Here is a 25922-nt window from a genome sequence, read left to right on the forward strand (position 1 = left end):
CTGGAACTGAAGGGGCCACGCAGTTTATTGGACGATCTGCAAAACATCACAGACATCTATTTTTTATTGTCTGTTCACGAGTTATATTAGAGCCGAATTATCTTTTTTTTCTGATGCATTTATAAGGAGGTCATAAAAACCATGAAACAACTCCCGATCGGGATGTTTCCGCGTTCCATTAACAGTTACAGATGCGTGCAAATGCTCCCAGATTTCTGCCTCAGATGGATGGATCACCACGGATCAATACTCTGATACGTGTGGTCAATAAATCTCTCCTTCAATGACGGTTTTTTTTTCTTTTTTTAATCTTTCATCTAATGAAAACATTAAAACCAGACAAACGGGAAAGTACGCTCTTCCTCTTTCATAAACACACTCACACACACACACACACACAAAATAAAATTGAACTGAATTATTCTGACAGCTACCTGCAAACATAACAAGTGCACGTGCAGATAAAATGGACAGGGAAAAAACCCAAACAATTTCATCCAGTTTTTTTTGGCAGTTTAGTTTTATGCAATATTTTGATGCTAAAAAGGCAGAAAAAATAGTCAAATTTATCCTCTGCCTGTTTCGAAAACAACAACAACCTTGACATCAAACCTTAAATAAAGAATATAATTTGCGTAATTTAAACATTTAAACTGGAATAAATATGCAAGTACGACGAGTTCCTGATAAATCGTCCAAAATAACCAAATAACCTTCCAGGGCTTTTATGGTCAATTAGATAAGTTTGTTTCTTCGTTTACATTGCGAAGGCTGGAGCGCAATGACATGACACGGATTTTAATATTCAAATCAGAGCGCCAGTCTGAAGCCGGGCAGGATGACAAATCGTCCCGAGCCGCTCCTGCGTGGAGAAAAGCTGCCACGGCGCATCTCGGGAGCAGCATCCATCGTGGTAAACAAATAAAGGTGAAGCCTGATTGAGACCAATGCAAAGACGAATCAAAACATCTGCATGCAGCCACTGCGCCACGGCTTGTCTTTACGCTTCGGTGCAGCTCAGGAGCTCAGGTGCTTGAGGAGAGGCCCCTGGTGGGGGGGTGGAAGGGTGGAGTGGGGGTCCTCCGCTGCCGAGGGCCGCGGGTCCGAGAGCAGCCCGTCCCTCTGCAGCTTCTTCTGCTTCATGCGTCTGTTCTGGAACCAGACTTTCACCTGCGTCTCGCTGAGTTGCAGCGCGCGGGCGACCTCCACGCGCCTGGCCCGAGTCAGGTACTTGCTGAAGTGGAACTCCTTCTCCAGCTCGGTCAGCTGCCTGGTGCTGTAGCTGGTCCTGAGGGGCCCGGCCCCGGCGTGATGGCGGCCCTCCGAGCAGAAGCCGAGATCACCGAGTTGCGAGGCGACGACGCTGAAGCCAGAGGTCACGTGCGTCCTGGCTGGGAAGAGAGAGCAGAAAGACAGCAATCAGCAATGCTAATCAAAGAAAAAAAGAAAAAAGCTCATCCAACTTCACTATTACACACTAAAATCCTGAAAAAGATACATACAGAGCTATATGTATAAATGAAAACAGCATTTACCCCAAAGTAAAGAGAAGCTAAAAAAGCGAATTTCAATTTAGTATATTCTCAACAAGTAAATAAATAATAATAAAATTAGCTTCAGCTCTAAGGGTATTGCAAGTTGACTGATATTCACTGTAAAACCCAATATGTTCATTCAATTCAAATGATTGATTGTCCTGAGTCGTTTAAGTTTATTCACTCAAACAGTCAAAGTGTACATAAACATTTAATTTAAATAAAACCAGCTCGAGTCATTTAACTTGTATGAACAAGTTGACAAAAACTTAACTCCACTCAGTCATTTCAGTTATAAATTGAATAACAATAACTTAAACATTTCTCCTTTTCCTAAATACTATCATTTAAGTTATACTTGGCTTTCCTCCGTTGATATAATCCCCCTTCATTCAAGTTGAGACAATTTAAAACTTCGCTCAGATTTTGTGTTTTATATATATATTCCATAATTAGCTATTTTTCAGGTTTTTGGAGTTGTTAAAATTAAACTAAAATCTTTTTACAGTAACATTAAAATGATTTGCTCAGATTTACTGATTTATTAGAGCCCAACCTGATATTTCTATAACCGCAAACAAAGATGGTTTACAACTTTGCATCAGTACATGATTCAAGTCAGATCAAAGAAGTCCAAATCACAAATTTGTTCTAGGGCATCAGAACTCAAAAACCTCAAAAAATTTAAGCATCATAAAACAGATGAGTTAATTTTTCAAAACATATATTTTGAGTACAGCTTATTTGTGGAATTAAGCAACTCCTGTTGTTTTCTGAATATTTGAGTTATAATTATTTTTATTAAGCTGTGCTGTTGGGATTTGCAGTGTAGATTTAATAAATCAAATGTTTAATTGATACATGTATTCAAACATTCAACAGTTATTAAAACTGACTTGTAGCAGCTGGCCCAGAGCCAGTTTGTTTTTACTCCTGAGCCATATTTCTGTCTGTGTAACAAAGATGTATTTCAGAGGAAAGTCAACTTTAGCAAGAGCCTGTGGGGCACATCGCACAAGCTTTCTGGGGTTGTTAAACAGACTGATAAATCATCGCTGATTGTTATCTGGACACAAAACCAGGAACACGTGTGTGCAGTCTAAAGCAATGCAAATAAAGTCATAAAAAACAGCAAAACTTTAAATAGACACATTTATTTCATGGTTGTATTATGTTGTCGCTTGCTACACTGCAAGCTAGTGCTACACGGAAAGTAGTCTGGGAAATGTTTGGTGATTCACAACAACTTTTTAGCATTAACAGTCCATTAACTGTGTTCATCTGAATCATTTGTTATTTGCCTTTGGGTCTTTCTATGCCAATGACAGTTTAACAGTTTACAAATCCTCTCAAAACACTACATAATGACAAATGTCCCCCCATTTTTGTCCTCTGAGGTTTCTGGGTTACACATTAAAGTATCATCTGTGCTACTTATGTGCAATGAATGACAGGGACTGCAGCTATATCTTGATTTTTCATTGCTGACATTGTGGCTTGTCGTTTGCCTCTGAGAAAATGTGCTGCTGCTGCTGCTGCATAATGGAGCCAGGTGTGGAGCTATTCCTCCAATTCATTGAAAGGAAGGTTAACAGGCCTCCAGCCACTTGGAGGAAAAAGCATAGCAGATGGAAAGGTCAGTTATAGGATAAATGTCAACATCTGTGTCTTAAAAAATATTAATGTGAAGGTAACTAAGCCCGAGCATTTAGAAGCCAGTGTATAGGAGGGACCAAAACATAGAAGCTGTGCGTAATTAAGAGCCTCCGCTTCCAGGAGTGAAAATCACATGCACGTTCTGATTAATGGCTGCAAAGATAATAGAATTGATGCCAGCCAGAGGGCATAAAAGAATCAAACTAAATATTTGAGGAATGACTTGCATGCTTAAAAATAGCCAGGCAGCAGAGAGAATAGAAGGGCCTTCCGAGCTGAGGAGAGGGAAGAGGAAAAGGGATAGATCAATACACATTGCCTCAGTCATCTGGGCATCCAGCCCACAGTAATTCAGGTGCTGTCAAAGCATAATTGAAGAATGACGCACAGGGAGTATATACACTAAGCTGGGAGATCAGGTTACAGCAGGTCTGTGGAGGCCTTTCAGCACGAAAGAATGTATGCATGGACTTTTGTTTTGTGCCAAAACCAATACAACCTCGAGAGGAAAGCGCACTTCCACTAATGATTCTTTTACAAGTTACACAGTGGCGCTAATGAGTTACTCCTACAGATGATCTCCTTCAGAGAGATGCAGAAAGAGGTTACAGAGACACTAACAAAGCAGCGAGGACGAGCCTCCTTTTATGTGGGCGGGTGGGAGCAAATAGGTTTTTCAAGTGCACGGATTTGGATCAGATGAGCGGCTAATGCCTCTGATGGGTAAAGTGACTTTTAGATCAAACGAAGGTGTGGCTGCAACATTCTTTCACTCTGGCAGCGTCAGGGTTGTAACCGTTGATTAAACATTTTAACATGCACGGACATAAACAGACGGTTTTCTTATTTGCATGACAAATTAATGGTGTTTGAGTCATATTTTCAACACTAAAAGCAAAGAAACGATTATGCATAAGAGTGAATGGGAATTCAGAATATGTAATTTTGCAGTCTTAATACAGTTTTGTTTATTATTTTCTTATAATGTGAATTTGGGGCATGAAAACAGATGACAAAAAGGAACAATTTTATTTAATAAATCAAATCTGTTCCTAGCAGTTTATTTGCTTTGTTCTGCATCTCTTCCAGAGGAGCTTTTGTCCCAAACAGATCGTGGGAAAGTTGCATCACTGAACATTGGGGTCAGCAGCCTCCTCACAGCACACACATAGACCACCACTGATGTAACTATTCCATCTAGAAAAATCAAAAAATACAAGACCCAAGAACAGACATTTTTGATGGAGAGAAAGACAGATGAGACACTTAACTCACATAAAATTGAGAACTGACAGGCATTTTTCCACATTAGCAGCCGATTTGAATTTTTTTTTTTTAAGCCTGGGATTTGTATTCTTCTAGGCTCTCTGCCCAGAACTCATCAGTCAGTGAAATGATGATCTGTGACAGCAATTATGTTAAAAAGGTGGACACATGTAAAGGTGCTTCAAACTGAAATCAATACACAAGGGCTTTCATTACAAACAGACAACTAATCAATACCTGGGGAGCAGTCCAGCTTACCAGAGTAAGTTTTACTCAACTTCCTGTGAGTCTGGACAGGCAGTGGTCTGTTGCATTATTCAAAGTCTGCTGGTTAGTAAGAGCAAAGGTAAATAATTGATCTCTCCTCGTGGGTTGGATGTGCGCTGAGACTGAGCAGGCCTTTCTCACAGAAACCTCACCCTCCCTCTCTGTAACAGTGCCTTGGAACAGTAGGTGGAGCAAAAAGGTCAAATAACATGACATGGAAATACAGTAACTGACTGGTAATGTGCATATGCAAATGTGTCAATGGTTAAACAGTTATTACTGTGAGTCAAATGTTGATTTTTGGAGTATTTCTTTTTTTTGTTTAAGCGTTTTTGCTTTTTTAATTGTATTTTCTTTATTGATGACAGAAGCAAAATGTTCTCCGTGACGCACAAAGCACGTCAGCTATTTTCTCCTCCGTTTTTTCCCCCCTCCCTCGAGTGGAAAACTTCTAACAAACTTTGCCAGTCATGAGTAAAAGTTATTAAAACTTTTAAATTAAATTTGTACTGATAGATTTTTTTAAATATGTGTGCTTGAAGATGATCTTCTCTTCTCGAGTTCATTAAATTCTCCAAAAATAGAAGAAGAATCAGAATAAAAACAACCTACCCGCCCGATGCTGACTCCTTTTCACTCTCATCCACTCAAAAGTTTTCTTCCTCCCTTCAGCTCCCTTACAGTCCGAGTTTTCCACAGGAAAGTGAAATTTGGGATCATTGTTCAGAGAGTTGTGGATTTCCTCTCCATGTGGCTCCAAAGGGAATTGTTGTGGCTCCTTGTTGTTGTTGTTCGAATCTCCGCGTCCTGGAGAGCCCTGCGCCCTGCACCGCCAGGGGACGCGGGACGAGGCCGGCGTGGAGAAGCCCCCGAGAGGCTCACACTGCGGTGGAGGAGGAGGAGGAGGAGGAAGAGGAGGGCTATCCAAATGGGTGCACAGAGTCAGATACGGAGAATAAAATCCAGAGGCAGCGTCCACTTCCAGCGTTTCCTCCTCTTGAGGACCACAGAGTTCAGGATGAGTCGTGCCAGCGCCCAGCAGGTCCAGGTTTCTGACCTCCTCTGCTCTGCAGGAGTCAGTGAGCAGAGGGCTGGTCTCCCCTTCGGCCGTTAACTCATGATAGGAAGTCATTATCACCTTTCCCCCCCCCACTACCACCACCATCCTGCATAATCATTGGACGGGAGTGCACTTTATGCCCGGCCTCTCATGCGTCCTGCAACGCATGGTCAGGCGGCCGGACGACATTCCTCAGAGGACGCGCAGCGGTCCCCTGATTGATGGAGATGACGTGCCCTCCTGGTCTCGGCCAATAGCTGGACATCTCTGTCATCAGGGAGGACAACACTGACTGAGCCGAACAAGAAAAAAAAAGAAAAAGAGAAAAAAGAACACATTTTAAGGGAACTACTGGCTTCAGTGGGCCTCTCACCTGCCCGGACAGGTAGGCCATGACGTCATCAACCGTTGTGTTTGGCCAGTTTTTCCTTGAAGGATTATTTTTCAGGACAATAAAAACTTTGAAAAGAAATCTTTTCAAAACTAGATTAGCATAATACAGGCCTACACTGATGTTGTTAATGGATTATGTAAATGTGCAGCGGCTTCATGAAAAACCCGAGGCCACGTTTAGCAGAGGGCTCGGGTCATGTGAAAGGCACACTTAATGGGTTCAGAGGTCGAGTCCGACGGTATTTAGAAGTTCAGTGGCAGCGGATTGGAAATTAGCTTGGATTTTAAATAAATAAAAATAAAGAAATAAAGCCTCCCTGCAATGTTTAGGCGTAACTCTGCTCCACAGTTTCCCCACTGAACACTTAAATATGAGTCTATTAAAATGTGTTTTTAGTCGTGTCAGTTTTATGTGCAGTCAGGAATGAATCAATAATGTACAAACAGTAAAGGAAAAAGGAAAAACAAGCGCCACTTCCACTTGATGGTTAAAAAAAAAAAAAAAAAAGAGCCAGCAGCCTAGTAGTTTCCCATCCAAAGCCAAACTGAAAACATGAAGGAGCTCCACAGAGCAGCAGAAGTCTGACCTACATTCACGCGGCTGTAAATAATTTGAATTAATAAAAACCTAATGATGTACTGGTTGTGTTCATTTCTTACAAACCCTTTTACTCATTTCACTTTAAATCCGGAATAATGAGATGTTCTCAAGGCAATAAAATAAAATAAATAAATTAAATTACTTTAACCTTTTAATGTTGTTGATTGAGTAATAAATATACTGTATTACTCACGACCTATTTCTAATTTGAGAGCAATATATTTTTTGTCTCTGCATTCCAAGGTAAACTACATATGTGATATATAGTTAAATATTTTTAAATAATAATAATAATAATAATAATAATAATAATAATAATAATAATAATAATAATAATAATAATAATAATAATAATAATAATAATAACGCAAGTTATTTTAATTAACATCCTGCTACATTTAATTAAGGCCAAAACCCAGACCTCAAACGGTTCGGTTCGTTTTATCTCAATAATATTTTCTGTACCTTTTAAGTTTGTAGTAATTAGAAAATAATTCAGCGTAATGAACAACTTCTAACTGCATTGGTACAACCCAGAAATATGGTCCCAGCTGTGGGAGTTAATGGGATTCTACAGGCAGCGATGTGCTGAATGACTGAGTGCAATATATCCCTTCTCTCCATGCATTTGCATGGTGCACGGATCCATCTTCATGTCAGCTCGGAGGTTACCCAGGGTTCACGCGCTGCCTTGTTTCTCTCCTCCGCACTCAATAAATAAATCTCTGCAGCTTTCTGTTTACCGCCTGAATATAAATTTGTTTGCAGTCGATCGAAGACCTGTGCGGAGGTATTAGAAATTGTATTTCTGTAATGGCTTTCAGCAGAGGGAGGAAGGGGCGGGAGGAGGCTGCAAAAAAGGGGGGGAAAGTGGAAGAATAGAGAGGGGGAAAAAACAGGAGTGAGCAATCTCAGTTTTTTTTTTACTTGCAAATTAAATAAAAAAAGGCAGCAGCCTTATTCGGTTAGACTCATTCAAATTATATTTAAAATACCAAGTTTTTTTTATCTTATGAGACAATCTGTGAGTTTGAGTATCAAATATTGAAAGAAAAGCCAGGCATTTCTTCAAGGAATGCTTATCGCCCGCGGCCTTTCATGCCAGAGTTTTCAACTTAAATCATCTTAGGAAGAGAAGAGACAGAGCTGTAGCCTCTTTGGTCAAACTTTGTAAATGATTTTATGCGCTCTCTCGTGCCAGATCTCGCGTGATCCGCTAGCGCTTCAAAGACGTGTTGAGGGTGACTCTCGGCTACTATCACAACAAAATGAGCTCAGTATCTGTGAATATGTTTGACTTACAGCCATTTTGTGCTGGCTAATGTCGATTAGCTGTGACGGCCATCTTGAATTTGGCTGACTTCAAAAGGTAATGAGTTGTAAATGTGCATTCATTTGTTGCTGTCAGAGAGTTTTATTAAAATCTGTTCTTTGGTTCAAGAGATATTTTGCTAACAGGCAGACAAGGTTGACTCCAACAGTTAATACCAAAATATTAAGCAAATTATTGCACAATGTATCAGGCTCTGGGAATGTGTGCTAAGACACCAATTCTAAGCTCAATATCTGTAAAACTATTTTGGGCAGGCTAAATTGGATTAGCTGTGGTGTCCATCTTGATTCCAAATGTTAATCTGCTGTAGATCTCCATTTAATGATGACTTTTTAAGCATTTCATTAAAATCCATCCACAGGTTTGTGAGATATTTTGCTAACAGACAGGCAGAACTGACTCCAATGTTAAAGTTGTAAAAACAGATCTTGTGCAATTAGCACTCATTGTGTGTGTGTGTGTTAAGGAAGAGTCTCAGCTACTACTACTACACCAAATTCAAGCTCAGTATCTGTAAAATTGTCTGATTAGTAGAGATTTTTGTGTTTGCCAAGGTTATTAATGTTGTGGCTATCTTTAATGGGGTTGACTCCATAAGGTAATGTACATGTAAATCCAATGAATATGTTCTGAGAGTTTCATCATAACCCATCTATTGGTTCATGGGATAATTTGGTAAAAAAAACAGACAAACAAACACACAAAACGAGCAAAAACAGTAAAAACAATCAGCACATTTTAGTTAAGGTTTATATATATATAACTTTAATGTAAATGTATAGACTACAGCTTCCTGTTGAAACTCAAGAAGCATTCCTCATCCTGATGCTCTCAGTTGTTTTGACAGCAGGTGGAGGGTAAACATGGCAGCTCTGGGAGGCTGTGTCATGATGCTGGAGGAGGGACAGAATATTGACTGATGCTAATTTGTTTTGCCTCCATGCTCTGATGTGTGTCAATAGGCAGTCAAGGTCCTGGGATCAGCGTGGCTTGGATTACCTCTTCTGCTTGGACTGAACCCTCATCCTGCCAACGCTGACACAACGCTATGGCCACTGTTGACACAGACTCCCCACACCCCCCGCACTCCCCCACTTCCCAGTCCTGCAACACTGTCCTGCCTCATTATGTGTCAGCTTTTGACCCTCACAAGAACTGACCACCTCTGACAGACAACTGCCACCACCTGCCGGCCAGGTAACTGCTGCTAAGAGGGGAGGATGACAGCCAATAATGCCTGCTTTATGGGGCGCGGGCTCATCAGGTATTGTGATGGAGCTGTAATAAAGCGGAGGGACAAAGAGGCACGGGGAAATGAAGAGACAGGGTCAGAGCAGACAGAAACGAAGCACATTGACCGATTGAAGGGTGTGATTGATAGGGCATGTCAGCTGCTTTTCAAATATTGACATTTTTTGAAATATAGTGGTGTCAAATGTGAGTGTTAGCTTAGCCCACACACAACCCATGGAATACCGTAAGAAAACCAAACAAAGCAAACAAATTAATCCACTCACAGCAGGAAATTCCAATAATTGTCTTTGGATCATTATCAAACAATATCAAATCTTTCACAGTTCATGAACCGTCGTCATAAATCCAACTAATCTGCAAATGGTCAGGGGCATTAACAGATAGCTGCATTGTGCACGTGGCTCAACAGGGTGAAAATGAAGCAATACCGTCTAAAACCAAGACTTTTCAACAATAGCCTGTAGTATGTGCTCCGGCGCTGCACGGCTTCAGTGAGCCGAAAGGCTTGGAGTCGGCAGAATCCCAAACATCATGACAACAAGCCATCAGTCATCTTCCCCCCAAGCTGCTCGGCACACTTGTGTGTTTCCGGAGTTCTTACTGTGGGAAATGAGCAGGGTTAAACATGAAACAGGAGGAAATGTTCATCACTGCAACTCGCTCTGTAATATTCTCCCTCATGCAGCACTGTTTTAGCTGCAGGGAAAAAGAAGGAGTTGTTTTTAATATTCTTCTTCTTGCTTAAACATCCCCTGCTTGTTCACAATGCAGATCAGCAGTCGACTGTGCATACTAATCATGGTTAATAACAAATGGCTGATTTAAAAAAGAAAGACACTTAATAAATCATCAAACCTATGCTGAGATTTAAGAGAGACAATCTGGAACACAAAAAAAGTCCCAAACAAATTTATAGCATTAAAATATTTGTTTAATACGTTATTAGGAAGCTTTAAGGCCTCATCCTGTTTATATAAAATAACAACTAATCCACGTTGGCTTGTTCCTGCTTAGAACTGAGACTGTATGATGGATACTCAATGGTTAAACCCAGAACAGATTGTTTAAGGAGTGATTTTTGTGCATCATTTAATCCACGAGCCTGTCATTTCTGGTCTCTTTGGAAACTGTTAAAGTAAAGTTAATGTTCAGCAGCGCAGCCTGGGTTTAATAAATAACATCTCAGTAAAATAACCACTTGAACACCAGAGATTCAGTTAAGATTATTAATGTAGCCAGTATAAGAAAGAGGTGTTTGTGCAATGCCTTGTGTTTAAGTTTGTTTGTAATTAGCGCTGCCTCCTCTGTGTCCCCAGAAACCCCATGTGTTTCATGAATAACAATAACAATACGATTTGTAAAGCTCATCAAACTTTTATTTCCAAAAAGACTTGTTTTTTCCTTTATCTAAATCCAATATATCCAATATGTAGAACAGGTTTAAGAGGTAACTCTTCCAGGTGCTGCTTGCTGAGCCGTTGATGAAGGTGATAAAACATTTATAGGACTATAAAGAGGAATTATTACTCCAAAAAAGCTACAAATTTCACATTTTACTTTTTAAATAATATGTTTGTATGAGCAAATGTGTACTCAACTGCCAGTTTATTAGATACAATAGGGGTAACTGATGCAGCCTAATATAACAGAGCAATAAATCCTTCTTTAATGAATCTTATATATTTACTTGCGTTGGAACTGGTTCAGTAGATGTTGAATCAACTTCTAATCTTTATTTTAGAAGCTATCATTTGTGCAGATCTTAATAATATTATTTTGAAAGGTGTTTCTAATATTCAGTCTTCCTGTTTGGAGAAAGAATAATAAACGAGCACTTCAGGCCTAAAAGAGTAAATAAAATTCCGAACATCATTAATGAGGATTGGTTTATTAGATCATATTGCAATTTCAACACACTGGTGTACTGCATACATCTGAATGTAGTCAAAATATATATATGCTGTTATAAAAAATAAATTAAACATTAAGGCAAACAAAAGCCCAGAGAATTGGGAATTAACACACAAAGAAAAAAATAAAACCAGTGGTTTCCAAACTTTTCAGCTTACGACCCGCAAAGTAAAGACTTGAAACTCCAACTATTGTGGTTGAAGTGTACAAACCTTGCTATAAACCAAAAAACAGGGATGCAATGACATCCTAAACAACTATAAAAGTATTTTTTAATCAATTTATGACCTCTATTTTTATATTTTATTACAATTATTACGCTTTAAGCAATTTATTTATTTATGTATTTTTCGTGTGTGTGTACTGGAAATATTCTTAAGACCCCACACTTGCTGTTTCATGACCCACAGATCCTGAGCCCAAATTTTGGAACAACAGATTAAAGACATTGCTCAGATTTTTTTAAATTTCAACATAAAAATGTTGAGAATGGAGTTATTTAGGACAACAGTAATCTGCTTTGGTCTTGGATCTGCTCAGACTAGCTGTTAGCTCATCAGTTCAGTCAGAATTAAACTGTATTTATCCAAACTGAGGTCATTCAAAGAGCTATCAATAATAGGTAAAATATCTGTTGGTTCACAACCTTTTAACAGACCCACAGGTCAATTTACCTAAACTATCCTTTTAAGTTTTTAAAGTTTTTTTTTTCTCTGAGATCCTGAATGATCTCTGCTGAACTTTGAAACATTTATTTAATCAAGTTGTGATCAGTTCTATTAATCAAAGCACACTGAGTTTCTCTTGTGTTGTTGCATCTCTTTCAGCTAACATGACAAACATTAGTTTTTACTGTAAAAAAGAATTTTTTTTTTCAGTATCCAAAATCATATATATCTGTACAACATTTACATGCTGTCAACATCATTTTTGTGCTTAGTTGCAGTGAGGTTTTTCCAACATACAGTATGTGGAACAATCCAAAGGAAAGCACGCATTGATTAGATCCTGTGTGATGAAGCCATTGGGAGTTGAATAATTCCTGAGCATTCGATAACGGTCAACATGTGACATTTAGCGGGGTGACTCTTGCACTTACAAGTTCATTCATTTGAGCAGAGTTCTTCAGAGGAAGGCTTCAGCTCCCTCACGCTGCTCAGCTCCACTCGCCACCGCTGAGACACTTTCATCACCAACTTACCTTTTTATTGTCACCGATCATCCTTAACTGGGAAGCATTTAAGATGTCATTGATCTTGCTAATGCCAGGCCGTAATATGACAGTAACAGTTGTATGAGGCTCAGGAAGTCAAATTTCAAAGAGTGATGAGTCGTAGCAGATGAGTTATAATCCATCTACCTGAGTGATGCTCGGGTTCTGTTCCACAAGAAGGAGCAGACAAATAAATAAAACCCATAAAGGTGACACTGGAAATTGGTACTTAACAGTCTTCTTGAGCAACAAGCTCCAAGAGGGACTGGTGGGCAGCAGATCCAGCTACTGAAGGAACAGGCTGGGAAGGTTAAAAGGAACAGAGTCTAAAAGTTTGGGGTTTTACTCCACTGTGGACAAGGTCTTTGCAGTGATGGTCATTTCTAAAAAAGTTACGACAGTATAGGTTTGATATCAATGTGAGATTTATGACTGACTTGTAAAACAGTTGATCATTTTGTGCTTTATTGTGTGAATGTTAATTTCCAATTCACACTGATGCTTTCCTCTTTTTTATCTTTCATTATTTCATTGTTATCGGTTTTGTACTACTTCAACCATCCATATTTCAAAATGTTTAACTCATTCAGAAGATGGTTGCTGGGACTTTTGGTTTTCAAAACCTTTACAAAATGTTTCACTTTATTCACATAATATTTTTCAGTTCTTTGAAAGTCCATTTCAGCATATTCGCTCTAGGTTGTCTCCTTATGCTACTTTTAGTTTTTAGCTACCATTTTGAACCTTTTAGCTTCTAGGTAGTCTTTTGCTACTTTAGCTTTTATCTAACTTTCTGATTTATTTAGCTGTTTTGATGCTTTAGGCTTTTAGCTAACCTTTTGCTACTAGCTTTTAGCTCGTGTTTTGCTTCTTGTGGCTTTTAGCCAACATTCTGCTTCTTTTAGTTTTAACAACTCAGTTTCAGTTTCTTCCACAAACTTCAGCAGTCATTCAGCTCTCAGCATTCACATTGCATTTTCACAGAAAATGCATTTCCTCTAGTTTAAAGTAACTTTTTATCTGTCAGCTGAAACACAGTTTCACGAGGATCTGTTTGGTCTTAGATTTTGTGAACTCCCTGGGTGTTTTATCCCGCACGTCACGCCATCTTTAACGATTCAGTTTCACTTAAACCCATATGAGTTTGAAATATCATGTCAGCAAATTCTACAGAATTTTCGGTTTGGTGGTGAAACATGGAAATTCGACCTTTGTGTGTGGAAAAAAGAAAAAGAACGGTTCACAGGAGAAGAGTTGTGTGACTTCCTTTGATTAATTGCATCCCCAAAGTGTTTTATGTTATTGAATCTGCTCCCTAAAAAAAAAAAAAAAAGATAAATGATTGTGAAAACTACATCAAAACAAAATGGGGTGATTTGGAGTCATTTAGGACTCATGATTGGTGAAAAATATAGTTGAAAAAGAGAAAGTGTTTCTTTTTCCCCAATGTTGATGTTAATGACCTTTTTTGAATTCCAGCAGCAGACCTCATTTATTAGGTTTTACACAGCTTTCTAAAACATTATCTGTTCTTATTGAGTCAAAATGGTGCCTTTTGTATTCTTTATGATTTTGTGTAAATGTTTTTGGTTTACTGGCTTGTGACTGACTGAACCCAGATTCACGCAATCATTGCTGTTTCTTTGTATGTTTCTGTCTTATAGAGCTTTTTAGATTTACTTTGAGATTTGCATTAATTTGTGAAAAACCCCAGGCTGTCTGGATGTCTTTTTAAACTTTGTCAGAACTTTGAAATAATTTTTCTGGTTTAAAGTACATAATATTTTTTCATTATTATTATTATTTGCACATATTAAATGTAATTTATTTTCTACTGTTGGAAGTGTTTTTATTATTAGTAGATAAAAAGGAGGGCACACACTTGTCTTAATGCCCAGAAAACAAAGAACAAAATTTGGGCACAATATTAAAACTTTGTTTCCTGCTATAAAAAGAAATACATCCCGGTTTCAAAAAGCTGAGAAGTGGGTTTCTCATTTTTATTTAATGAATTTTACATATTGACAATGTCGTATGATGTAAAAATAAACAGTTTTATGTTTTCTGTGTAAATGTTGAGATGCTCCTGATGAACCTTGTTGCTCCTGATGCTTCTGAATGACTGCTGAATGATTGCTGAAAGTTTGTTGAACAATGAATTGTGAACTGAAATGTTAAAATTTAAACAGCAACTAAAAGCTTACATTAGCTAATAGCTAAAATTAACAAAACAATAGCTAAAAGTTCAAATTTGCAAACTAAAGTAGCCAAAAAATAAAATTATCTGAACTGTAGATAAACTTAAATTAGCAAAACTATATGTTAAAGTTTAAATTTCCAAATTAGTAGCTGAAACCTAAAACTAGCTAAATCATAACTATAAATTAAAATAAGCTAAGAAATAACTAAAAGATAAAAGAAAAAAAACACGAAAACAGAGCAAGTGTGCTGAAGTTTCAGAGAACAATAGTTTTGAAGGAACTGAAAAAATCTCAATGTGGACTTCCTTGTAACTATCATTAAATATTTCAGAAAGTCTAAACGTTACAAATATTAAACTGCATAGCACACTATTCTTAATTGGGCCAAACATTCAGATGTGTGAATAGTTAAAATGACAACAAGTACGCACAAGTAATTTGATTTTTAAAAAATGTATGGAAGAAACCATGGAAGCATCGAAGCCTTTGAGAAAATATCCTGCATTGAGCTTTGACGGTTTGGGGAACTCTCACGTTTTAGGACCTTCTAGTTTCTGCCATACATCAAACCAATCACTGATGCAGACACTCACACAGACTCTGATTATCACCGCCATCATTACTCATTTCTGTTCAGCAGTGATCTTTGTTCAATGAATGAGGACACCACTTCATGTTGACACCAGCAGCGTACTGTGACAACAACATGACAATGTGCCGGCTCAGTGTTTGTGTTGTGCAGGGTCATGTGCTTCATGAAATATTTAAGGTGACACGTCTTTGTTAAGAGCTGAAAAGTTTTGGTTTCAGCTAAGCAGAAGTCTTGACGCACAGAGCATTTTTCAAGTCCAGTGGGAAATCCAGTTCAACCGTTTTAAATGAGACAAATAAATATTTGTCAATAAAACAATATTTTTTTATAACAATAGACAATATCCAAATCTGGTTCAATAACAATCCGCTGCAATCGTTTCTTACTTTAAAGAGTTATCTGTTGCAAAGTTTTTAGAAAGAAAAAAACATGTTGGGATCTTTGGCCGCTGCAGATCATTTCTCTTTAACAACAGATGTCAAGTCAAGTAGTCAAAGGAGTCAAGTGAATAAGAGGGAAATAATGACTTTAGGTGCTAACGAGAACCAGCCTAATGTGAGAACAACCGGCTAACTCAATGTTCAGATGGATGTAGAGTGTTCCCCCTTTGCAGTGAGGCCCTTGAGTGGAGGCTTCCCTTGACCTATGGGGATCCCCCTTGACCCCACCAACAGAATTACTGCAGATCGTCCTGACTTGTAGAGTCTGGGAGGCGAATGTGCTGAGGAGAAGAGGTAAAGGTCTTTTTGAGCCTCAGCACCATTAGAACCATAAATCACCAAGCATATCCAAGAATCTCAGGAATCTAGCACTGCTTTCTTCACAATCTTCCCCCCTCTTTCTGTCCCCTGTGAACATACTGTTTCAGGAGAACATTTTCTTTTTTTGTCTCTTTCTCTCTCTTTAACACTTTTTCCTGTCACCAATTTTTGATACAGGTGTGCTGTGCATGTTTATATGATTTAAAAAGTTCCCATAAAGTCACAGCGGCAAAACAGCTCCCCCAGCACCCACGAAAACCTGCTGCAAGCAGTGTTGAATATTTACAAAATGACAGCTGATCTGGGGACTGATAATGAATTAGGAGTAGGAAGACATTAGAACCACCAGGGGATCAGCTTTACCGCTCCCCCATTTCATAGCTGTCAGTAGCCCTCTGTGACAGCTCATTCACGGTAAGGCCACTGATATAAAACTGTCAGCATGCCCAAAAATTAGTGTGCAGTTTTGTTTACAATATTTACCCTAACGCTCGCATTAGGAAGTGTAAAAGAAGGTTTGCTCGTTCATCATGTGAAGATTTATCTTTGACTTACAAAACTGTTGAAACCCTGGAGCACGTCTGACCCACTTCTGTCAGAACTAATCTTCAGTGAAAATCCAGTTTTTGAAAGGAAAATAACACTCAGATGACACAGTTTACATCCGAGAATCTGCTTTCCATAAAGCACAACGGATGCCAGTGAGCATCATTATCCATTAAGATAATATGTTGACTTTGGCCACTGAGCAGCATCGGTCTCCTGTGGCACGCTGGAAAGACTTCCACTCTGCATAGCTAACATGCCCCCTGAGAGGGGAGGCCAGACCCAACTTGCAGCATTACAATTTAACTATAGAAAAAGGCGAGGGCAGGGAAGGAGGAGGCGAGAGATCTTGTCATGGTGCCCACTGGGTTCAGAGCTTGTGGTTGGAATGCTGGAAAAACTGGCTTGTCTCAGTGATTAATGGAGGGGAACTCTGAGTCAGGGGAGCGGTAGAGGCAGGATTGTGCAACTTGAATACACAACGCTGTTAAGTTTTCAATGAATCTAAAGCACGCTTTAATTTGAATACGCTAACCCTTCTCATTTTTCCTTTTGGGATCCCATCCAAGAAACCGTAATCATGAAATACTGCTCGAAAGGATGTCATTCTAATAAGCAATAAAAAGGGGAAACACTGTACAAGATTACGGGTTCCCTAAATGCTTTTATTAAGCATGTGCGGTTTATGACATCGCAGTGAATCAACAAAAGTATGAAAGACTGACTGGATGCTTTATTGGCTCGAACAAAAACAATTCAACACGAGTTCTGTTCATTTTACATGTAAAACATTTCACACAAACACCAAACTAGTTACAGTTCAGATCATAAAAGACACCTAATGGTATAAGAATGAAATGAACGACAGAAGTAAAAAGAAAACTCCTTTAAAGTCTGTTTCTGCATGCATTAACATTCAAAATATAAATCCATAAAGTCTAAAAATGTATTTATTCACTGTTCAAACGTCTCCTGCTGTGAGCAGTGGGTTTAAAGACCGGACTAAAAACTCGAAAGATATTACAGTAGCTCTCCTTTAATTAGGATGTTTTTCATATAGTTTAATTAAAATGTATCATGAAGGATGAAAGGGTGTGTTAAGTGGATTGCATTCCTGGGATGCTGATCAGACATCCCCCAGTCTTTTTATAAGTAAGTGAAGATATGATTGAGATTTTTAAGAGCACAGAAGGGATGGCCTTTATGGTGCCTCAGGGCCAGTTTGAAAAGCTGGCGTGCTGATGGCCATCGATGTCTGCGCAGGAAGGTGGTGGACCATTTGCAGCAGATGGAAGCAAGCAGTTTAGATGGGAGAGATCTGCAGGGTAAAGACTCTGAGCGTTGCTGCTGTCACTAAATGAGCCAAACAGGGAGGACATGGAGCAATCCCCAGAGAGAAGCTCTGAGGGAGACGCGGAGGAAGTTCTGACAGCACATGCCACTGGGAGCCTCATGTAGTCCGAGTAAGAACTTATATCGGACGGAGAACCCTGGGACGAGCCTATCTCCTTGTTGCCATACTTCTGCTCTTTTTTGTGCCTCATCCTCCGGTTCTGGAACCAGATCTTGACCTGGCGATCGGTGAGCTGCAGCCCGGCTGCCATCTCCAGCCTCCGGTGGCGCCGCAGGTAAGGACTGAAGTGGAACTCCTTCTCCAGCTCCAGCAGTTGGTTGTTGGTGAAGGCTGTTCTCTCCCTCCTCGCGCCTCTGCCTGTCGCACGACTGCTGGCTGAAGATGGAGATAAGCACATAAAGAAGAAAAAGAGGTAAAAGGGGAAGTGCCACATGTCTGACATCTCAATCTGGAAATGTATGGCCTTCAGGAAGCCTTCAGGTGCCAGCGAGGCCCACGTTAATACTCAGCTAATCAACCTGAGACCTAGTGGAGCCCTCAGTTCCTATTCAGTCATGCTTGAGACTCCTTACAAGACTGGCTGTCTGGTGTGTCATGTGTTCAGGGAAAGTTCCCTGCCGAAGAAGCAGTCTGGGGAAAACATCTGACGCCACCGCGGCTGCCTGACAGGCCACATTAATCAGAGCTCCACACGGAAGCAGACCTGTCAAATCCCCATCTCAGTCACTTAAAAGGTACCTTGGGAGCACCACTGAAAATAACCGCCATTAGGGATTCAGTTTGACATGTATATGAGCAATACCAGGGCCCTGTTGATACCAATATGATGAGGAGGGGTTAATGGATGTTTAATAACACCTATGGTGGTTACATTAAAAGGGAGGCTCTTTAAAATAACAGACTGCTACTGTGTTATACTTGGGCATGTTGTTAAATCAGAGCATCTTTTATAAAACATATAAATAAGGCTTAATAAAAAATATAGCCAATTAGGAATGAAATTGCTGTTTGATCTTGTGTTTTACAACGTCTGCCTGTGTGTATGTTGTCTTCCCTTTTAGCAACGTGAGCAGATATACTTTATGATTGCATTCCAAAAACTAGACAAGTCTTTTTGTTAACTGTGTTTTAAAGAAAATCAACAAATGAAGTGTTGTCATTTAAAAAAAAACAGACCTTTAGTTGAAATTTGCAGCCCTTGAGCTGCAGCTTTTTAAATGTGAACATTATTTTGCACATAGGAGACATAAAACAATACATGATAGCACGTGTGCAGCTGCAGTTCTACTGAGTCGTAAATTTAAATAAAGGCAAGGAGATGTCACATATTTTGCAAGTTGTTTCTTTTAACACAAAGGAAGCAAGTAAATGTTTGCACCCAGTTTTAGAGTTCAGAGATAGATAGATAGATAGATAGATAGATAGATAGATAGATAGATAGATAGATAGATAGATAGATAGATAGATAGATAGATAGATAGATAGATAGATAGATAGATAGATAGATAGATAGATAGATAGATAGATAGATAGATAGATAGATAGATAGATAGATAGAGAAGGAAAGTTACCAGATTGTCCAGTCTTCTGTGACTTCATCCAGGGAAAAACGACCCCTGAGTGGCAGATGGTGAGACTGCAGCCTCTGCTCTTGATGTCCAGCTTGCCCTTGGCCTGGCACCGAACCACAGGCCCCAGTGGGCCCTCGGAAACGTTATGTGGGTCCAACCTGGAGCTGAAAGGAACAGCAGAGGTCATGGTGTGCTGCTCTGCATCTGGGACTCCTCCTCCTCCTCTTTCACTGCGTCCCACGCTCAGGTTTGGCACTTGTCCAGAGTTCATTGCAGAACTGTTGCCACGCAGCTGCAGCGGGAGGGCAGCAGACTGTTGGGGGTCCATGAACCCAGCTCATCAAACTGCCTCAAATAAAAACCCAGAGGTCCCCGAGCAGCACTAAAAGAATGAGGATTTGCCTAATATCCGACCACAATTAAGCTGAATGAATAAAGGTACGCAGGACAGAGGATTTGGAGTAAAACCATGTGGAACACTTGGGTAATATTTACCATCAGGGTGCCGTGGTCACGTGGGTCCGTGCGCCCAATGACGGAGCTCCGGAGTTGCTGGCAACTTGGTGTGCCCGAAGAAGCTTCTGCAATATTTCTTCAGACATTTCCATGAGCAGCCCGGCTTTTTTATCTAGGGATTTAAAAAAATCATAGAAAGAGTCATGAAAAGAAGCTAAGAAAAGAGAAAGAAGGAGAAGGGGGAAAAAAAGAGGCAGAGAGAGGAGGAAGAGGAGGAGGAGGAGGGGGTAGACAAACAAAGATTCCACGTGTGCTGCATGAGGACTCTGTTTTTATTAGAAGCTTTCTTTTTATTATTGTAAATCATTTTACGAGAACTGAAGAAGCAGCGACATCCTGAACTGGTTTGCGGTAGGTTTTTAATGACAGAAAGAAAAAGAAAGAAAAAAGCGAACAGATTCTGCTTAAACGCGACGGAATAATGTGTGGATGATGTTTACCGAAAGCATTATTTCTCCTAAAGCTGTTTTAAAGATAAATTTAATAAAAGGAATTTCACTCTGAACGGCTTTTTTCACGGGCAAAGATAAAATCACAGTACATATTCTGGCTATGCCCTCGAGTTTTGACGCTTCTTTGTCGACATTAAAGGTATTATCAGCGTTTAAAACGAAGGGAATTAAATCATTTCAGGTAACTGCAGTCCGCAACAATTGTAGCACATTCACCTTCTAAATTGGCGGGCTTTCCTTTAAATAACATATGCTTCTAACTGTCCGAGCAGCATTCAATGGGAGTGGTCAGACAAAGGCTTGACAGTCATTGCTGCACAAAGACAAAGGAGGCAATCATTAAAGATTTTTCTCTTTCTATAGGGCCGACTCATTTGCATTAATCAGGCTTCACTTTACACTATCGGTTGGTGGTTCTGTGAAGCAACATTGTGGACATTTTTTTTTTTTTTTGATGTACATTTCCCCCACCACCACCCATTTTCCCCTCTTTTTTTCCTGCACGACTGAATGGACAAAAGGAAGACATGTGCGTCTGTTTTCAGCACACAGGGGACTAAAATAAATAAATGAATAAAAACGTTATAGCCTAGCTATGAAGGTGAAAAATAGTTAAATAAAATATGGAGTTTGCAGCTTAATTTTAAAACCAAGTAATATATATATATATATATATATATATATATATATATATATATATATATATATATATATAGAATTATGTACACTAAAAGCTGCATCAATTGTGGCCTAAATGAGCAGATGTGAGAGAGGGGGAGGGTTAAAAAAAACTCATAAATGCGTTTTGTTTAACAATGCACAAACACGTGCAAAAATGCACAAACAATAATGAACCTGGCACACCAAAAAGCGAACCCCTTCCAGAGGACTGTTGGCGCGTATTGTGCGCGAGGATCAATCTTTGTTGAATCAAGCTTCACGCACATACAGCCCAAGTTCCTTGTGGTGTTTCACTGCAACAAAGCTGTCTAGAAAACCCTCTTTAGATGTCTCAGACGTGATGGATTATGCACTCAGGGCTGCAGGAGGAGAAGAGCCTTCCTCCCTTTTTTACGTTTCACCCCCACGCTGCCACCGTCACCGAGCTTTTACCTGCGCCTTTGGAGTCACAACTCCACAGGGTTTTCATGAACTGCAGAACAATTTTAAGTCCGAATGAGGACATGATGGCAATAACTAAAAGCCCCTTGCAATACTTCTTGCATTAAAAATGGCCTAAACAAAATAATTTTACAACAACAGTAGTTGAGTAATTATTTTCTTATTTATTATTATGGATAATATAAATAGACAGAGGCCACTTTAAAAAAATAAAATAAAATGGGAAATATCAAAAAGCTAAACAAATAAAATACTATTATTATTATTATTATTATTATTATTATTATTATTATTATTATTATTATTATTATTATTATTATTATTATACCTCAGGACTAAGTGAATTGAGGGAAAAGTAATTAAATTCATCTTGTTTTCCTTGCCTCACACCCTTGAACACACACTCTCTGAATTTGCAGATAGAATCTGTGATATACTGGCTCAGCAAGACCATAATTTAGCTCCTCCGCGCCTCCACCACAATTCTCCGTGAACTCTGTTTGAACCGCCTCGGCGGCAATAAATCATTTTTCTCTCTCACACAAAAGCGCGCCGGTCGCTCTGGGTGTCAACCCTTTTTACAATTCCTCCTTTACCTTCTGCGCTCCTCTCTCTCTCCCCCCTTCTCTCTCTCCTGCTGACACAAACAACCCGGGAAATTGTCGATAAACTTTTATTTTTCATACCAATAACGTTCAGAGGAGAGGGGAAAAAACGGTGTTGGAGAAGACGGGGGAGGGTTCGCAGTTGCGCACGAGAATTTGAACTCGACTGCGACGCATAAATGTTTTTATTTTCCTCGCAAATAAAACCGACATTAATGTAATATTCCTTTGCACGCTCACAAAATACTAAAAAATAAAAACATAATTGTTTTCCAGAGGATAGCACGGATCAGTTAATGCATGTCCAGAGGACAGAGCTGTGCAGATAAGAGGAGACTGAAAGAGAGCTAGGGAGAAGACGTTAATGGGCAGAGGATGCTGTCGGTTAAAACGGTGCATACAAATGGCGCTGTCTTGGCAGAGCAAGGAGAAGATTTATGGGCCCGGTGCCCTATATTGCTGTAAACAATGCAGAGTGAAATGAAAGGAGCAGAGTTTGCAGACTGCACTTCATACGTGAGGAGAAGACGCACAATGTCTGCTTCCATAAACAGGTTCTGACTTTTGGATAAACACGTGCGTTAACATGGAGTGTTAATTTGGGCCTCACCTGAGTGAAGGCTGATCAATCCTGCAGCCCGGAGCCAAGAAACTACATTTTAAAAGTGTAAAAATCAGAAAATGTAGATTTCCTGTCCGCATAGTATTAGTGTGTTTAATTCAAAACACGATCAAACATGAGGTAACTATAGAAAATAGATTATTAAAGTACTGTTTCCGTGAAACCATGTTTTGCAAGGAAATAGAAACACGCTTTAGACAGATTTCGACCATTATTCCAGCTCGTTTGAAGCGTTTGTGTGTCATTTTTACGGCGTTCCCTGCAGGGGAACGATTATAGCTGCTCGGGGCAGAATGTCATCCCTCGAAAGCACCTGGGGTCAAATAACACTTTAACAAAAGTTTATAGCAATGGTATGCGGTACTAGTACACTAAAACAATGCTTACAAACTTCGAATATAATTTGTCCTTTCATGTAATGTTTAAGCCTAATATGGAGTAATACTTTATTTGTTTAAAAGTTTATTATTAGTCCATTAGTCCTCTGCTTTAATTTTTTTTAAAAAGGAAGATTGTTTTTCCCTTAACATCTGTTGCATCTTATTTAGACACTGATGTGTAAAAACACGACCGCAGGGGTACAATCCTCAGTGCTCGAAGTGCCTCTGCCTCTGCAGCAGAGACGCAACTGGTTGTCGCACCAGAGAATAATTGTCAGAGAACAAATCAAATCACTTAACCTATGCATAATTGAGAATCTATAGTCTCAGGATCGCATATTCAGATCACCTCTTGCTGATGAAAAGTGAATAACATAACCATAATTCAGCGCGGTAAGTGTCTGGGCCTCTGGTGACACCTTCAACGGAGGAAATGACTTTAATTTCTAGGGTCCTCAACGATGCAGCAAATAGGCTAATTAAATATTTCTCAGCGAGGCGTTATGATGACATAAAGTACACTCGTAAGTTCATGCAGGCCATCATCTCCTGATGTGAGGTGAAGTCTGCAGAGGTGGTGCCGGTGGAGGAAGTGCTCCGTGCAGCCCGCTTTTGACTCGTGTTTGCCAGCGCTGGCAGCAAATCATCCGAACATTTCTGATGGGGTTTTAAAAATCTACTTTTATGTAAATGAATCCGGCTCTGTCACGAGCCCAAACAGACCGGCGCATTGGCTCTCTCTCTCACACACACCCCTGAGAGACCGAGAGATTTACGGATTTATGACACTGCTGGTCAGAACGCGCATGCTAAAACTCTCCATCCCTGGAAAACAGCAACGTGACCCCTGTTTCAACTCTCAGCCCCCTTTTTTTCATGCAGCTGCCGCGGCTGCAGTTTAAACACACAGAACAATACACCGACCTTTCATCACAAACCCAAAGTGGTTTGAAGGAGCCACTCACCTGATGACGAGTGGACAAACACATGGAGCTGCTCAGCCTGAAAATAAATGCTGGTAATAAAAACCCGTGCAGGTGAGTGTCAGAGCAGCCGATCACTGCTGGGTTTTTTTTCTTTTTTTTCCTCTCTGCTCCTGTTTAAATATTTCCATGTCTCCGTGCGTAAAAGTTTTTATATGAGAGGCCTCGCCAGAGGTGCTCCATAAATCACAGGGAGCCTGCAGCGCCGCAAAGTGAGCAGGAAATCACGTGTGATTCAACAATCTCAAAATCAGACAGGAAACCACATAGAGCTGAACTTCAAACTCCTAGAATACATCATGTTCCCCCAAGATGGTGAGGTTAGAAACAATCACCGCCTCACAAACTCCTCAGACTCATTTTAGGACAGAAAACTTCTTCATCTGCACATAAAAATAATTTATTTTACGCTTAAATATTAGTAGGAACAATACTAAAGAAAGAAAATATTGTCTGGATTTTTTTATTCTGCTTGAATATCTGACAATAACTCTGAAGTTTAAAAATTAAACTGTATCCCGTTGACAGAAAAATAAAGACGCATATAAGCCACTTTTTCTATTTGAATTTAAATATGTGTCAATATTTTTTAGTTGAGGAGGCTCAACATTTGTGCAAAAAACTGATTTATTACTAACAAACGACTTTTGTTCAAATGTTACCACTAATAAACATCCCTTTGTATTTATCCTCATAAATCCAGTAAGAACATATGCGGCTGTAATAAACTGTGGCAGAAGCAAACTGAGTTTCTGGGTAAATAAGCTTTGTTGGCTGAACACAAACCTCCAGCTACAGGAGCTGAAACCTTCAGGTGCGTGTTACCACAGTTTCTGGTGTAATCTGAGCTTCACCTGTTGCCTCCAAGACACGAGGAGAAGGAAAATAGACCCCACAACAGCTGACACACACATAGACACGAGTTTTTCCTTTCCCTGCCAGTTGTTTATCTTGGCAGGCATGCTCAAGAATGTTTTCCCATCAGCTCTGAATATATTTGTTTCTGGTAAAGTAAAAGGGCACGTTAAAAGGGTCTAAGTGAAGCGTTTAAATGCATTTAAAGCTGCAAAAATTGTGAAAACCTTACAAATAAATTATAAAAGAGAGAGACGTAGTTACCACATCAAGAATGCCACAAGTTTTGTTTTAAAACGGAACTAAAATAGGAACATTTAAAATTTTTAGGTAATGGTTTGAAATATTTTTTATGTCTAGTGAAAAAAAGTTTGCCTGGTTCATTTGAACCTTGAAGGTTCTTGCTCATAAACTAATCACAATGACCCGTGAAGTGTCCCAGTTCTGTCACAAACACCTATAATTGGCAGCTTGCTTTTAAACGCAGGAGCTGACCAGGGACCCTTTTTTATGGAAATCACGTGATCGTACAGAGTGAAACTATTTTTACCTCATCTTCTTTAGACAGCCACTAATCACTGGGACATTTATTTGTTCTTCTAAATTTAAAGAGAAATAACAAGCCATCGTCTGAAATGAATTTTTTAACAATATAAATGTTCAGTAATTTCTTTTAGTATCAGCTGCGATGAAAAGTTATGAAAATTTAAAAAAATGAAACGATCTGAGATGAGTTAAGTCAAAGAAGGAGTTTGGAAGGTGTGAAGTTCTGCTGGCTGCAGAGTGGACCACTGTCCGGGGGTTCAACACTGTCCGATGTTACCCTGTTTAACAAAAGGAGCAAGACATTCAGTGATGCACCCGCCGCAGGAT

The 25922-nt window shown here is 39.5% G+C and overlaps 2 protein-coding genes across 2 annotated transcripts in view; both read right to left on the reverse strand.

Annotated features, from left to right (window-relative positions):
* Positions 1–289: 289 nt before the first annotated feature.
* Positions 290–6015, reverse strand: hoxc1a (homeobox C1a). The gene is made up of 2 exons (XM_017415049.3): positions 5337–6015; positions 290–1391 (listed from the first exon to the last, which is right to left on the reverse strand). Exons 1-2 carry the CDS (start codon positions 5887–5889, stop codon positions 1018–1020), a joined length of 927 nt encoding a protein of 308 aa, XP_017270538.1. The 5' UTR covers positions 5890–6015; the 3' UTR covers positions 290–1017.
* Positions 6016–19536: 13521 nt separating this feature from the next.
* hoxc4a (homeobox C4a) overlaps positions 19537–25922 on the reverse strand; it is a 13958-nt gene continuing 7572 nt past the window's right edge. Inside the window, exons 3-4 of the mRNA XM_037976949.1 lie at positions 20010–20142; positions 19537–19678 (exon numbers count right to left, since the gene is read on the reverse strand). Coding sequence (XP_037832877.1) covers positions 20139–20142 — 4 coding nt within the window. The 3' untranslated portion in view covers positions 19537–19678; positions 20010–20138. The remainder of the gene's footprint in view (positions 19679–20009; positions 20143–25922) is intronic.

The sequence above is a fragment of the Kryptolebias marmoratus genome, linkage group LG8, assembly GCF_001649575.2.
Source record: "Kryptolebias marmoratus isolate JLee-2015 linkage group LG8, ASM164957v2, whole genome shotgun sequence".
Lineage (NCBI taxonomy): Eukaryota > Metazoa > Chordata > Actinopteri > Cyprinodontiformes > Rivulidae > Kryptolebias > Kryptolebias marmoratus.

Coding starts and splice junctions, on each gene's coding strand:
- hoxc1a (XM_017415049.3), bottom strand. CDS start 5,889: ATGGTGGTGGTAGTGGGGGGGGGAAAGGTGATAATGACTTCCTATCAT. Junction 1,392..5,336: donor AAGGAGTCAGCATCGGGCGG/GTAGGTTGTTTT, acceptor CTCTCTTCCCAG/CCAGGACGCACGTGACCTCT.